Consider the following 16614-nt stretch of genomic DNA (forward strand, 5'->3'; position numbering starts at 1 on the left):
ATCTATTCCAGTCTTGAAAACAACAATTTTTGGATTGTTTCCTCTTGTTGGGACTAAAAACACTGTTTTTTCTGGCGAGGCAAAAAAATGAAAACAAACAGGGAGAGAAAAAAGAAATCGTTGAAGGATTTACAAGGAGAACGTTTTTAATTAATTCTTATACGATAAAACAACATCAAATTAGAGAAAAAAAAAGGTCATGCAATTCATTAACAGGCTATACTAAAAAATAAATTTCTAAAGAAATATACAGATAATAACATTCATTAAAAAGAAACTTATCAGTGATCAGTTCGTTTGATTTTAAAAAAGACCGGTAAAATTACATTCAAATCATTGATTTGGTGGCCAGCTTTAGTTTAAGTTGCAAATATACTAACTGGCCACAACAATTTCTAAAAACACGATGCAACTATTATTATTAGAAAACTTTTGCAGCATTATTTTTGCTTATTTCTTTTGGTTGAATTCATTTAACACTGAAGAATCATCACAGATTTTTCAGCTAAGACTCATTGAGCAAAATTTCAACATGCAATTTAGATGGCTTTAACGAATGTTAAAAAATTCTGAGTTTGGAGAGGTTAACAGAAGTATAGATTCCAAACACCCGAGAAAGACAGAAAAAGGTGATTAATTTGGACTACGTTTTGCAATAAGGAGCTACAATCTCTGGCTCACATATAAAAACACCCATCTGCATAGTAAAACTAATGGCACTTATGTTGTTTCTAAAATGAGCCACACTTTGTAGTTTCTCATTGGATAATGTAGCCCAACAAAAAAAAAGCTTATTTACATACAGCTCTCAACAAATTCACTCAGAAACCTGTGTGCAGGGAGTAAACAAAAAAGTAGGTGGTATAACGACCCATTTGGAATACCCCCCACTATAAAACTAGTAACATAAAAAACATGTGGAGATCATTGGATCTAATGTCTTATTTACATCAGCCTTAAGTAGAACATATTGTACTAATTAATCCTACAGTTGCATGTTCTTTAAAGTCTCCTAGAGCTACCTTAACTAAAATTCAACTTGACGAAAACTCCCGACACGCTAACAGGGAATTGGACTACTTGTATTAGCTGGGTTAGAAATAATGCAAAATAGCGATGATATGGTAGCTTTGAAAAGACGTGAATCAAACATAAACAATCAAAAACAGCCTGTATGAAAGGATGTTCTTCATTGAGTGTCACCCCAAGCTGTAAAATGTAGGCATTTGGTTCAAATTAATCTATGTACTTGGTTTAAAACAACTGTGCAGCACCTTACGGTAATGGGAATTGTCACTTCAATCAAACACCAAGTCACAATTACAAACGATAACTAAATAATGTACGGACATATTCTTCTTCAACTATAATTTTTGCACTTTTAAGTGGGCAATAGTAAAATTAATAAAAAACCCAAATTCTGAGATGGCACAACGATATATTTGAAAAATATTCCAGGGACAGGCTTAAACTGGAAACAGATGTGTTGCACATTGATTGAAATCTTAAACGACAGAACTAAAGACTTCACTTTACTGATGAGACAACTGTACTTGAAAGCTAGGGCGTGTATGCCTCAATGAATAACCTAACAGCGTGGGAAGTTTGCGAAAGGCTTAAAAACGCTCGGAGCATTATTACTAATCCAGAACAATAATTCAATTTTGCACAATTGCAAAAAAATAGAGATCATTTAAAAAAAAAAAAAAAAAAAAAAAAAAAAAAAAAAAAAAAAAAAAAAAAAAAACTATGAGAAAAGATGCAAAAACCACAATAATTAAAATTGCTGTTTCTAAACACTGAATGAGCTGTCAGTCAAAAGCCTCAAATGGTTAGAGTTGGCTAACTTGCATTAGGGTTGCTACGGAATTTAGAAAACAAAATTATTTTACATTTGAGGATAAGCAGGGTGACTGTCAGGAAATAGAAATTATCACTTCCAGACCTGCACATTCAAAATTTGCTGTTCGAAACGTCAAAGACATTCTGGAAAGGCGAGAAAAGGTCCTGCTTTTCCTGATATCCTTTCACTTTAAAAATTTCTAGAAATTTTTCCATAACTGTGGCGACCCATTATGTCAGACAGTGTACTTTGGAAGAAAACAAAAGAATAACAAGTTCTGGGGCAAGAGGGTGGATAACCTTTGCATCACTGCAAAGACAATTTAACAGACATATTGTTTACAACTGAGCAATTAGAAAGCTCTAGGATTTTCTTAAAATACTTTGTGAATCTTTGCATTATTTTCTTACAGTAGTAATTTGAATTATTTGTACTTGCTTTGCAACAAATTGCTCACAAAATTGCAAAATCTTAGCAGCGATGCAAGGCTTATCCGCTTTTAAATGAGGAAATAGTTTCGTTCACGAAGACCTCAAATCTACTCAGCATTGTATCTCTATGCCATCAGCTGATCTAAAGGAGGTTTTTGAGGAATTAAATATTCCCCCTTCCTCAGTCATCGAGAAAAAATTTCGAGATCATTCAAAATTGTATGAAAGACTGACTGGCATAGGAAAATCATCGCTGAATAGTTTGTGGAACTGCAGCCGACTCCCAATTGATTCAAATTCAGCAGTAAGAAACTAAACACACTGATAAAACCAACCTAGTACATGTAAAGGGAAACCGATGGCAAATTGATACTTCTAAACAACCGAAAAAAGGTTCTTTTCTGCTAAATTCGGTCCAATTGTATTTTCTCTATTGATTCACAGCCCACAAAGTATTTTTACAGCAATTATTAAGGAGGTACTGAGTAAAATTCTCTGATTCATCTGCCTCATGTCCATTTACTTAAAGTTAATACTTATGTCATAGCTGACTGCTAGTTCTAGGTTTGTTGTTCAGTACAGAATAATCATCATTTAAAATAAAATCTGGATCTCAACTTTTGTCTATGATTAAAAAATTTAAAACAAATATGAACAATTTTAATAGCCTTGAGATTGAAATGAGTAAAAATATTACTAAAATTTTTTAAGAGCCATGATTGTCATAATTTCAGGAAATGCTAAAACTGCGTATAGTCGTTAATTTAAAATGTCTCAATAAGATAAAAGCTTAGCCTGAAGTACCTTTCATGCTTTTATCTCAATTAGTTTTAACATAAAATAAAAAATCAATCGAACGAGATGCAACTGCAGATTGGAATACTTTGATAAAATCGAAAATGGCATTAATACTTTACACACTGTACAGGCCTACTCAGGCAACTAGCTTCGTCAAAAGTCTATACAGAGGGAACAGTCAACTTCATAGCTGAAGATCCTCGTCTCTCAATAGCTCTGTTTTGGCCACTTCGAAGAACACCCTGAAAATGAAGAAAGTCAAACGATCAGATATATGATGATTAAAGCAACAACCATAGAAATCAAAGGTTTCATAAACACAAATGCGAACACAAACTTGTTCCCAAATAAATTTAAAACTCAGTATGAACCGGAAAATACAAAGGCTGTCCAAAACTGACTGCAATTGTTAACCCATTGACTTATGATTTAATTTGACCCTGCCAGGCCAGGAATTACGATTTAATTTGGCGAAAATCAGCAACTTTGAACACTTCAAAATAATCCAGAAATTATTTCTCAAAGGGTGAAAATTGACAAAATAAGCATTCACTATACAACGTTTGAGAAAAATGGTGAAAACTTTGAACACAATGATTTTTTTATGTGGTTTATAGCTGTCAAAATCGCAAAATCAGCGAAAATCAGAAAATTTTGAGGTTATTTCATGTGCAAACGCACAGTAATATGAAAACACCGTAGCAAAACAAGAAATTACGGTATACAATAAGTTATAGGGTGGCCACACTACTCATATAAACATTGATGAAAACGCAATCTAACGGAGAATTGCCGAAATAACGCAAACAATCAACGGACGGCTCTGAGCTGTCATTTCAGAGCTGGCCCAGCGCTGCGATGACGGCTGGGAGCCGTCATTTTAAGTCAATGGGTTAATCCTATGAGCAAACCTGAGAAGAAAAATTGAACTGCTAGATTGTGATCCAATTTGACACCATCCATTGGCATAAAAATGAACTAATTCTTTAGAAGCTCGGCTAGAGGGATTCAACCATGGAAATACAGAAATCTTAAGGTGTCATCCTTCCACCCAATTCGAAAAAAAAATTTTAACTGAAAATTTTATCTCCCCAAATGAGGGTCCCTTTTCCAACAGATGATCACCCTGACGAAAATTTCCAAATGTAGGCTTTCCAAAGAGAGATTTCAGCCAGCAAAGCATGCATTGCAAGAAAATTGACTTACTTGTGAGAGTACTTATTCCTGATCGTTGAAATGTTGGATTTTGGTTTTTCTCGCAGCATCTTGTTCAAGAAAAGAACTATGTGAGCGAAGTCTTTCAATTCGTAACCTGGAAAGGAAAGTACACGAAAATAAGGATGGCCCCACACTAAAGTGTAAACAAGACTTAAAGATCAATCATCAACCACCATTCATAGTATTTTTAAAATTCTATATTCCTTGGGTTTTCTCAAATTTTTTCTAGGCTTCAACAGAGAAAGGAAAAGCAGATTATGGTATCAATAAATTTAAAAGAAAAAAATGCAAGAAGAGTTTTAACTTAAGCAAACTGCTACTATCTCATTTGAAAATTAGGACAAATCTTGAACTTCCACAATTTTTGACTCCTCCAGTGTTCGAAACTCACAGGTGCCAACACGCCAAATGAGCCTAAAAAATGAAGGCTCTGCGCTAACGTGGCCCCTAAAAATCTGAATTTTCATATCAGGTGATAGTTTGAAATTTTCAGCACCACAAGTGAAAGCTTTTTCTATTCTTCTTGATTTCATCATTTGTGCTCTTGTCTTTCCATGTTACAACTACTTACTAGTTCTGTTACGAAAACATCTTGCATCTATATTTGAATCGGCTCGTGCGAAAACCGCTAATGTCCATTTTTTTCAATTTTGAGATTTTTTGGTCAAAATACTCTCGGAGGTTAGACACACTCATTAATGTAGTGAAAATGTTTGTTCTTTAGGTTTGAAGCCTTTTTCAGGGGGGGCCGTGGTGCGAATCATGCGAAAACCGCTAATGTCCATCTTTCGTTATATGCCTCATTATACTGTACAACAAACCAAAATAAAAAAATGTCTTCTGGACGACATTAGGTAATCTTTGTGCATTTTAAGGCGCTGAATCCGAATATGACCTCCGTTTTTTTCCATCACCCTCCAATTTTCCGGAAAAGCCGATTTTACTCGGAAAAACGACCATTTTTGGGCATTTTTGGTGTTTCACCGACTGTTATCCCGACTGTTAAATTGGAGGGTAATGGGAAAAAACGGAGGTCATATTCGGATTCAGCGCCTCAAAATACATTAAGGTAACCATATTTGGCCCGAAAGGCATACTGGAAAACATGCGTTTTCGATGTTTTAGAACCGTCCACGCGCAAATCATGCGAAAACCGCTAATGTCCAGTTTATTGCTGGGAGTTTTGTGATAAAACTTACTTTAAGTACCGCAATTGTCCGGAATTTTATTTTTTTAACTTTATGTGAATGATAATCTACCGCTTTAGCATCTTTAGAATGAATTTTGAAAATATCAAACGGCTCCAAAACTCGGCGATTTTTACGTATCATGCGAAACCCGCTAATGTCCAGAGCCCTTTCTTTTTAATTACTCCATCCCAGACAGAAGAAGAGCTGGAAACTGTTAGGGATCCTTTTCTACAATCCACTCTTGTAATAATCAACTTCTGAAAATTTTTTAATACCGCATTTAAAAGGCTTCTACAGTTTTTTGCAGTTTACTCAAAATAAGAGAAAATGGACATTAGCGGTTTTCGCACGAGCCGATTCATTTTCACTAAATGCGCTGTAATATATAGGCAAATAGTCAATTTAGCCCCTAAAAAATCTTCAATGGTGCCTAAAAACGGGCTTGATACGCCACATGGCTCCTAAAACTCAAAAATGAGTTTCGAACACTGGACTCCTCAATTCTCCAAGTTTATTTAGATCCTTGCTATCCTGCTTTTAAGTTGATTTGGCGTCAGGGTATACAAAACTTAAACATGACGTTTTGATTTTATAGAAGGACCTTCGTCAGTCCAATCCGTTTTTACCTTCTTTTATGTGCTTCTCATACTTTAAAGTTTGACTTTGCAACTAAGAAACATCCTTGATTGGTTCCTGAAATCATATACCAGTAGATAGATCTCTCGTAGGAAAGAAGTAAATAAATGGGACATCCAAGGATTTATATTGGACAAAAAATCTGCATGCTGACTGAAACTGTTGTAGTCCAACATTTGATTGACAGTTACCTGAGTAGAATGCTAGAGTTGGCGTCCACCCACTGATTTTCTTCATTTGCAAAGCCAGGAAGAGCGCTGCTGCCCCTAATTTTGATTCTGAGAACATGATGCAGGAGTATTGCATCAGGGAAAGCTCCAAAATGTACCTTGCTAGTGTTAACAATGGCATTTGAACTTTTGCACACTGAAAAAAAAAGAAAGAAAAAAATTACCAACACTTTATAGGAATGTAAACTTCTGTACAGCTAGCGATTTAAGGAGAAACAAAAGACAAAACCTGGCAAACTGTTTAAGGCTGGGGAAAAAAAAAAAACATATACATAACTTGACTATTTTGGTTTCTTGCTGCTCAAGATTTAAGAGATTCTCGCAAACCATTGCTAAATATTTATAAGAATTTACTGGTGTAATGTAACTTAGGTTTGAGTGCATTCAGTGCATTGTGGTACTTAGGTGCAACTTACATAGATATAATTTGAAATTAAGTTCCATGACCAAAGTGAAACCATGTAACGTAATTGCAGTGTTTCAAAACTTCCGCTCCTATTTTATTTGTTCTGAGGGAACAAGCAAAATTTGTACATAACTTTAAATATATACAACAGTGCTTTGTGAAAAAGCAGGAATATCAAGAAAGTTTTCAAGAAATTACACTGACTAATTTTTCAAAGAAAAAATAGAGGATGACAAGAGGTCTGAAACGCTGCGATCGAAGATACAAGGTTTTATACTTCGGCCATTGATTTGTTACAGCTAACTAGACAAGACAATGGGGCAAGTCAAAACTTACTCTGGAATATCTGCGAAGAAACCTGTAGGACAGGGGTGCACCGAGATCGAAATTCAGTGTTTTGATCATGTTGATTTCCATTGCAAGGATGTCAGTGATCTTATACTCTTCTGCGCAGATGTAATGGAAGTCTTCTATGCTTGGGGGTATTCTTTCCTGTACAAAAATGCAGCATTATTGAAGTTTTTATTTTCTTCATACAATGAAAACACTTGATGGTCCAACATTTCAGTTGACCATAGACAGAAATCACCAGCAACTGTAATTTTTACAAATTTTCTGGGCAAATTGAAGCTTTCAAGGAGATGACATATTAATGGAAGGGTTTTTGTTTTAGCTACATAATTGAAACTTAAGCTTGAGGATCTCCAGAAAAATGATCTTACAACACTCAGATAAAGTTGCATTCATGCTGAAATACAGGAGTCAAAAATTAAAAACTTGACTGTACCTCAATAACTTTAATTTTGTGCTCGCTTTTGGCACAAAATTGAAGTTATTGAGGTACAGTCGATTTTTATTTTTTGGCCTCTTTATTTTAAATCTTCCTGAATGCTTATTGGTCTTGATTCTACAGTTTTAACACACTTATGCTACCTATTTTTGCATGGATTAGATTTTTTTTTTTCACAGGAATCAAACTTGGTGAAATGAGTTGTTCAGTCTTTAATGATCTAAGAGTAATTTGAGCAGTGTCACTAGCTTGCAAGATTACAACGATTTGACTATTTTTCAATTTTACTTGCAAGCCGTATAGGAATCGAATCAATACACTAACAGGTGTTCCAAAAAAAAAGTGGACAGTGCTATTTCACACAATACCCAAATGACTCGCAAGGGTATATGCATGGTTTTCGAATTTTAAGCACATATTTTGAAGAGGTAAAGGATCAATTCTCAAAAAGTAAGCCTGATTTGTTTTCTTGTAGATTCCCCCCTGCTTATGAGTGAAAACACAACCATGATAGACCATGAGAAGGAACCTTTGATACTTAGCAAAACGGTTACTAAAAAAGCCCAGTCAGTTAACTTCTACCAATATACAACTTACATCATATTTGCAGGCGATGAACATGGCTGTTGCTCCGACTAGTTGCAGAAGGGTTTTTTTGATGGAGACCTGGCCTAGATATAAATCAACCATCTTGACAGCTAGGTAGAGGGTTTCGTGGTTAAGCTCGAATGTTTCTTGCACTTCCACCATCCAGTCAACCAAGACAGCACGCATATCTGCATTTATGGATGTCTGATTCCTCATGTAGTCTTTGCACTTGTATCGTTCCTAGAAGTCAAACATAAGGACACAGCGATTTTAATTATAATTAAAGTATGTTGCGCCGACTAACCCTCTAAGTAGAGTTTACATACAGTTTCTTCAAAAAGGGAGCAAAGATAATAATGAGCACAACGTTATTTTAGGATACATTTTCTCATCCTTGCAGTTTCTTCTTGAACATTTTCTGAATTTTGGCAAATATTTTTTGGAGGGACTCTGTCTTCACTGGATGAGAAAATCTGCACTGTTTGGGATTTAAATGTATTTTAATTTTTTTTTGTCGCTGGGACCCCTGACCCCCTCCCTAAAATTTTAGAAGTTTTGAAATTAGTTGTATCAAAATATGGATTTTCATGAAAATCCACAGAGGGGCAGGAAAAGCCTTTTTCTAGGACAATACCTCTACTAAATACTTGCTTTAACCAGCCAAGAAAGAAACAATTAGTCTTTTTCTACCAAAGTCAAAATGTTCCCTCAAAGTTGCAATTTCCGTGGGCATCCCTTGTAACTTTCTTCCTGGACTCCTACACTATTCACCTCCAGTTCTGTGCATACAAAGCTTTAAAAATGTAAAAGGACACAATTAAAAATAAAAACACCCAAGTCCATCTAATCAAAAGATTGAAAACTAAGATTTTACCTCTCGATTTTTTAGGTACTCGAAAATATCCATGGCATAGCAAGACACTTGGAATGGGTCACGTAAATTTTCGCTATCAAAATCGTTCACGCCCTTCGGCAGTCTGCTGGCAAGGTAGTCCTCTTTTGCCTCTTCCTTGATCCCAATGTTCTTTGCGGGTTCTGCTTTTAATCTAGCCTCTGCACTCTCCACTTTTTTCTCCACGGCCTCCGCAAGCTCAGTCTTTATTTTTGGGACTTCTTCAATTTTTTCCATAGATTTGCATTTGATATCCTTCGTTAAAGATTCGTCAGAACTGGAATACATAATTACACGGAGTTAAGAGCAGAACATAAAAATGAAAGTTGAAATAAATTCAGAATGGTTACTGACATGCAGGGGTCAAGAAAGTCCTTCAGGACAAAAAATAGTCGTAGTCATGAGTATTAAAGAATTTCCTCACCCAACAAACAGGTCTCAAGTATGAGTTGAGCTAAAAACTTGAAAAAATCAGTTAACTTTGTCTCAAGTTTTACTAATCAAAAAAGGGAAACAAAAATGTTTTCAATGAAAATGATTTCACACGGCTCTACTAATTCCATGGCTTCCCCAGCTTAGAACCTTCAGCACCTTTACTGACATTCTTCGAGAGAGGAAAAAAAAGACAAGGAAGTAAAGACACGCTATTTTAGAAGCACTTTCTCTCATTCTCAAGTATGAATTTTCATTGCTATGACCCTGACCCTTTCCTTTACAATAAACTGAATACTGTTCTACATGTAAGTGATAAATTGGCAATGGCATGTGGCCAACCTTATGGTTTATACAAGATTGAAGAGGGCTCCGGGATACGGGCCAGTAAAACGTGAGGAACTCCATCTGGACAAGCAAGGAGCGGCCGTTGTTGCTCAAAATCAACTTTAACTTAGCAAGAACCTGAACTACCTTGTGAGACATTTTACTTAACACTTTGTATTCTCTAGAAACAATCAATTAGGGGTAGAGAAAATTTTATTTCTCAATATTTTAAAAACCCATTTCTTCCTAAAATTTTCAAAGCTATGACTTTTTTTGGTCCTTAATTTGCCGGAATTGTGAAAAAAACACCGAGTTTCACCTTGAATCTACTTACAAGAAACAGAGATTTTACCGTGGTTTTAACACCATTGCAAGCTACCCATCCCATTTTTGCATGTGCCCGTCCACACAATCACAAAATTTTTGTACCCTTGGAAACATTAAATCTTGATTAGTTCTAATATTAAGGAAGCATACTTGACAATGCTGTTGGAATGGGAATCCTTGAAAGTTACGTAACAGAACTCACATTGTACTTAATTAGTTTTTTTCTGAAAAATACTAACAAATGTTCCAAAAATGCTTGCATCTTATTTCAAACTTTGCTGTTGTAGCACTTTAAACTGAAGCATTTAACCTTCCAGCTGTAGCATTGCAAACTTCACTGCTTGTTCACCTTTTACGCTGTTGTCAGAACAGCCGAGATTTTTCGCAATTTGACTTGAATCGCTCTCTGCCTTAAAAACAGATACTTTTATTTGGTTTCCAAAACAAGTAAACAACCTATATAATGAGTGACAGGTACTAATAAATGATGTATTAGAACTTGCAGTTTTGTCTGAAAGCCGGCAGTTATTTTTTAAGGTAACTTACAGTGACTCAACAGCAGACTCATACAATGAAGCATCAGAGCTCTTCTCCATGTTAGAAAGCCGCTTGCCAACAGAGCTCCGAAGTGAAGCTTTCGTGATACCCGCCTGCTTCGTAACATCTTCAACTTTAGCCTCTTCTTTCGTCTCTCTTGTTTTTGCTTCAGCTTTCTTTGCAGGTTGAGCAAACTGGTTTTCGTTGGTGCATTTTTGTTGTGTCGAGAAAGTAGGTCTCAGATAGTTTGGCACTCCTTTGTTTTCTTTGTTTTTTGGAGCTGCGGTATGACTGACGTTGGTGGTATCCTTCAGAACAGCTTTCGTCTCTTTCAACCCTGGTTTGCCAGTTGCTTTGGTGGGGCCTTTAGCCTGGAAAAAAAATTATAGTCTAAAATAGGATTGAATAAGTACAGTGCATACAGCAATAAAACAGCAATGATCGTAGGGACAAAAATTTTCAAATTTTCATGCTTAATTTTTCCAAAGATGAAATGTATGAAAAAAGAAATCATTGTGCCTGTTTAAGCTAGAAGTAACAATTTATTCATTTTTTTATCTCTTTTAAATTCTTTTAAATATCTTTTAAATCATTATTCGATTTCTTTAAAATTTCATTGTTTGGCCTTCATACGAGTTGTCCAAAAAGCGCATCAGGAAATTCTAAAAAATAGATACTGATAATATAAAAAGTTTGTTTTGTCATCATTCACCAACCACAAAACCTTAGTAAAAACTACATACAATAAGTTCTACATATGGATTACATTTTGCGATAAGGACCCACCATTCTGGTTCTCCCACAAAAGCACATATTTGCATGGGAAACCAATTTCATGTATGTTGTTTCTAAAATGGGCCAGAAATAGTGGTTCCTTAATGCAAAATCCAGTCCACATGGTGTTGTGAAACCATAAATTTGTGAGACACTGACAGAGACAAAGACACCGGTATTAATTGAGTTATTTCTTCATTTTTGCTATGTAGCCTATGCCAGATTACAGACTGAAACGTGTAAGTAATAAATGGGTCATGCAAATGAGTGAGAAAAAGCTGAGATTGATAGAAAGTTCCTGGGAGCAGAGAGTTAAAGCCTACAGTTCATGAGAAAAAAGGCACATGCAAAATTACTATAAGATGGTTATCTAGACTAGGAGTCCAGATTCAGATTCACTTATTAATCAGAAAATTACATAAGGTTTAACAGGAAGAAACAAAGTTACTTGAAGATGGAACTTGGGAAAAGAGATTTCAAGTCTTAAGCGTTCCTTTGTGAGACTCAATGGTGGAGATTAAGTTCAACAAATATTCTTTATCAACTTAAATGGTTTGACAGGAGTAAAGGCGGCTAGTCAAACTCAAAACTTCTTGTAACTCATCTTTTTCCTAAGTAGGATTCGGTTTTTTTTCTGCTCAATGCAATACATCTGTCCAAAGTAACCAAACCTGCCTGTCAAAACATAATCATACTATAGCACAGTAAAAATGTTCATCTATAGCACTTCCTTTGCGCACAAACTGGGACTCTCCAACCAGCACGAATTCTTTAATTTCCAAGCCACTTCTACTTGAAATTCCTGGAAGATCTCAAGATATGATCTATGGTGTGTCCCAAACAAATCCGTTACCTTCAAAGATTGTCAGCCCAGCAATCTTTGAAAGGCAACAGTCAACAATTCCATCGATGAGCTTTCTGAAGCCCCCAGTTTGTGCGTGGAAGTGGCGCATAAGGAATTGGTAGATAGCCCGAGAGATAGAAGTGAGAAGGAAGAAGATTAAAAGCCAGGTAAGTGAAAGGTAAGGGTGAGTGAAAAATGCACATAAAAACACAGATATATACATTTGTGATATCTACAAAGGCTGATCGTTTTGTGAGGCGGCCTTTAGGTGGAGATGCTTCAGCTTTCCTCTTGGTGTTGGGATCAAAATTTTCTCCTTTGGATACGCCAGCTTTGCTCCGAGTCATGATGCCTTTCTTGACCCCTGCGGTTGGCATCCTGGTCGTCTGATTTTCTTTCTGAAGGAGAGACATCTTCGAATTCAACTAGAGGAGAATAAACAAAAATTAAATTAGCAGGAAGAATCAGCAATTTTAGAAAACACCAAATTAAATTTACTTACAGCTTGATTCATCATGGTCACATAAAAAATCTGCATGTCGTAATACTAGTACTTACTAAGACATATATTTTTAATGAGTATTAGTGAGCAAGAGCTGGCTCAAAATATGTTGAGAAAAATTTGACGTCTGCTAGTGTTGAATCAGCATCACTTCCCAGCTCAATGCATGCGTTCTGATGACACTGCTACTGAGAAGTAGCAAAAACAAAATTTGCATTTGGTCTCGACACATGATGAGTGAACTCTGTCAGATGCATTTTGGCTACACAGTCACGAAGTAATTGAGAAGTCATGATACTCATTTCATTCACTTTCGTCTTGATATGCCTCATTGAGTTTTGCCTTACAAAGCATAGGTATGGGGGTCTAAAAGGACCAACAACAATACATCGAGCTTCTCAATATGTACTGATGCATAATTGGTAATATAAATTACATCACTAAGTAATGATTTGTACTGGAATTTGATGACAGCATGAAAATTGCTGACTTTCAACATTGATGCAACTTGAGACTGAAGAGACTTGAGGGTGAATTAAAATTTTAAGGGATCAAACTTTATTTCAGCTCCACAATTCGACTAGACTTCTACTATGTTGAAGCCGGTATGGTGCAAACAAGTCAAATATATATGCGCTCACAAGCATAAAAATATTAGAAGATACCTAATGGTAAATCAGAGGAGTTGCCAGCTGAGGTTGCTATCTATGATAGAAAATACTGGGTTGAAATGTTGGATGGAAAGCAGGTTTCTCAACGTAAACGGACGAAAATTAATATGAAATTGATCCTGATTTTGGCATGGTTCGGAAATTTAGGTTCCACCAAATGCTGAAGTACTTCCTCAGGAGATGCGACAAACTTCAGTGTAACTGACATGCGAGCTCCTGAGCCCTAAACATTAAGCTTGGTAAGAAAATAATCAAGCACTAATCTTTAATGAATACATACTTAAATCAAGAGCAAGAGCAAGGAGTTAAGTTTTGAGTGGACAGGGATCAGACTAATTGTTGAAATCAGGTACATAAGATATCTGATATGTACTCGAAAAACACAGATAAGTGAGACAAGGGACTCCATTGCTTTCAGATCAAAGCTTGGTGGCTTTGGAATGAGTGAAGAGAACTGACGGATCAATACTTAGCCCGGATCGGAAATAAAATTTAGAGAGGCGAGAAACATAGGGAATAAACGATTAATGAAGAAATAATTTTGAATGAAAGATAGAACGTGAGCGCTCTGTTTAACTTTGAAGGAATGTGAGGAAGCATCGAGGCAAGATTCCTCGCGGAATAGGATGATGGTACTTACGGAAGAAGATCAATTTTCCATGCACTGAGAATAAATTATTGAGAAATGATTGGGCTTGAGAATTCTGAAGCGCGGCACTTAAAAACTCTTGGAAAATGTGATTGAATAAATGAAAAAAATGTCAAGGACCTACATCGAAAGAAGATAGGCCAGTTGGACGGTACGATGTCGAGAGCCGTTACGATTACTGCGCTTTTTCGAATACTGGAAAAATCAAGCAATTTGATTGGCCACTCAAGAAAACCACGCTTTGTCTCCAGAACGTACAGTAAAAATTGTAACGTTTTTATGACTCAATTGATTGTAAAGTAATGAATAGATTAGAGTTTAGCGCCAGACATCTTTTATAGGGAGGAAAACAAAAAACATAATTTATTATTTATCGCAGTATATATTTTCTCCATTAAGCTTCAAATGATTTTAAATAATGTTCCTTCAACATTATGCCATTTCATGCATTTAGGTGTGCCATAGTTTTTATTGGTTGTATGAGGTAACACTGGACTGGTTTGTCAACAAAAACAAAAACAAACCTTTTTTTCTAGGTTAGGTTCTCCCTAACAATGTGGAGTGGGGTGTGGAAGTGAACTGATCATTTAAAATCTGTGTAAAATACTATCCAAATATTTTTATTCTTTATGTTTTGCCTTTTTTATTATAATTTTTACCATCGTATTTTTATGACTTCTGGTCCTAGCTCTCTCTTGATTTATCAACATCTGGTTGTTTCATTTTGTCCCTTTACTCCAGTTAGTCTAATCTCTCACCATGAATACCAGCGTCTTCCAAGTTTGTTATGTTTCCTCTCAGAATTGTTTTATTTATCTCCCGCAAGTGTCATTCAAGCACATAATCAAATCCGACAACAAAATTAAGGTGAGCTTATTTTTTTTTCATTCTTAATGGAATCATGTATCTACATTTTCTACCTATTTGGATTGATAGCCGATGCCATTCTTTAATGTGTATATTGTTGTTTGTAACTCCATACAAAGATGTTGACTATTATTTCATGAATTCCATACTTTAAGCTCTTATCGAACGTTGGAATCAAAGTCTATAGATCCGCGTCAGTCCGTCAGGAAAGTTGAGTGTGATAGGTAATCTTTGGAATACGGCAGCGAGGGCTGTCCACTTTGCCAGAAAATTTCCCCGAGTTCCTCGTCTTACACTGCTGTTCCCCCAATCTGATGACATTTGTGTTATGCAGATTGGGGGGAACTATGCAATGTAGCAGAGCAAATTGGGGAAACTTCGAAAGTAGTGAGACAGCAAATTGGGGAAACTTCGAAAGTAGTGAGACAGCAAATCAGGGGAATCAGTCGCAGGTTCAGGAAATCTCAGAAAATATCTTGTCATCGGACTGACCTACGACCTATTAAGCTTATTTAGAATTCGATGCCAAGCAAATCTCTGAAGACGTGAATCTTATGTTTCAACCAGATTTTAAGCAACATGAATCGGTCAGATTTTGAAAGAGTTTTTCTGTCTTTTAAGGCAGCTACCTCAGGGTACTCTTTTCTACAATTACTCTAATTTACTCAATGTGTCTTTCCCATGAAAGCAAGCTCCAATTATTTTACCCATCTCTTTTTCAGGTCTTCTCTGTCCGCAGATTTGACTCTGATGAAATCACACCCACAGCATATTTCAGTGGACAGTTGTCAAATTCTCTTCCTGATGGATGTATTGGCTTAAACCCTGTGTACGCTAGATTATTGAATATCCCAGAGAAGTTATCGGTCTGTGTGTCAGAGGTAACACATTTTGTATCTGTTGCGAAGGCCTCTATCACTCCATTGACACCAGATGACTATGATATTTTGGTAAGTAGTCCTCTCAGTTCAAGGTCCATATTTTTTTCCTTTTTTTCTGTTATTCAAGGGGGGTGTAGATTCCTTGTATAGTTCACTTTTAAAATTTAGAGGTCAATTTTAATGCACACATGTCTGATTTTTGATGGTTTTGAATGAAGTAGGCCAACTATGCTTCACCTACCTACCTAAGTATATAAAAGTTTCAATTTTAGATTAACTCATGTCTAGTTTTTCTTTTATTGTAGAGTCAGGCCTGAAGGGAAGTCTATGGCTTTTCTTTTCTGCAACCCCCCCCCCCCCTTCAATCCACTGTTATTTTTTACTCATTGGAATCCTACTGTATCTGATAATTATGAATGTCTGTGTGGAAAGAATGCCTGTTCATTTTAAATTTTTTGTGCTCAAAATCTTTCCCCTGAATTCAGGAAAAAAGCTTGAACAGTTAAACATATAAAAATGTCAAGGGACAGGTTTTCTGAACATCTGGCAGAAGAATTAAGGAATCAAAATTTAATTGAGTGCAACATCTTAAAAATCAAAAGAAAGTCTCCTCAGTCCATTCAAATTAAACCCTCAATCAAATTAAAAAATGAAAATAGCTTAAACTTCATTACAGTCAGGTTCCTTTCTTTGAAATAACCAGATATTGAATGCTTAATCTAGTCAGCCCTTAAGTAAACGTTAAATGATCCAGCTCATAATCCATTGCTGTCTAGCTGAT

At 35.9% G+C, this 16614-nt stretch overlaps 2 protein-coding genes across 4 annotated transcripts in view; one reads left to right on the forward strand and one right to left on the reverse strand.

Annotated features, from left to right (window-relative positions):
* Window positions 1-128: 128 nt before the first annotated feature.
* Window positions 129-14280, reverse strand: CycB3 (cyclin B3). Of its 3 annotated transcripts, none has more exons than XM_019061410.2 (9): window positions 14210-14280; window positions 12485-12688; window positions 10655-11016; window positions 9005-9299; window positions 8140-8370; window positions 7089-7244; window positions 6308-6482; window positions 4279-4384; window positions 129-3314 (listed from the first exon to the last, which is right to left on the reverse strand). In XM_019061410.2, exons 2-9 carry the CDS (start codon window positions 12674-12676, stop codon window positions 3257-3259), a joined length of 1575 nt encoding a protein of 524 aa, XP_018916955.1. In that variant the 5' UTR covers window positions 12677-12688; window positions 14210-14280; the 3' UTR covers window positions 129-3256. The 3 variants fall into 3 exon arrangements, with proteins under 3 accessions (XP_018916955.1, XP_018916956.1, XP_018916954.1); XM_019061411.2 differs by having other exon boundaries at window positions 12500-12688; window positions 14077-14267; XM_019061409.2 differs by having other exon boundaries at window positions 14077-14267.
* A 331-nt stretch (window positions 14281-14611) lies between these two features.
* Window positions 14612-16614, forward strand: part of Pex1 (peroxisomal biogenesis factor 1) — a 38521-nt gene continuing 36518 nt past the window's right edge. Inside the window, exons 1-2 of the mRNA XM_019061543.2 lie at window positions 14612-14952; window positions 15675-15902. Of these exons, the coding sequence (XP_018917088.2) occupies window positions 14845-14952; window positions 15675-15902 (336 nt within the window). The 5' untranslated portion in view covers window positions 14612-14844. The remainder of the gene's footprint in view (window positions 14953-15674; window positions 15903-16614) is intronic.

The sequence above is a fragment of the Bemisia tabaci genome, chromosome 1, assembly GCF_918797505.1.
Source record: "Bemisia tabaci chromosome 1, PGI_BMITA_v3".
NCBI classification, from domain to species: Eukaryota; Metazoa; Arthropoda; class Insecta; order Hemiptera; family Aleyrodidae; genus Bemisia; species Bemisia tabaci.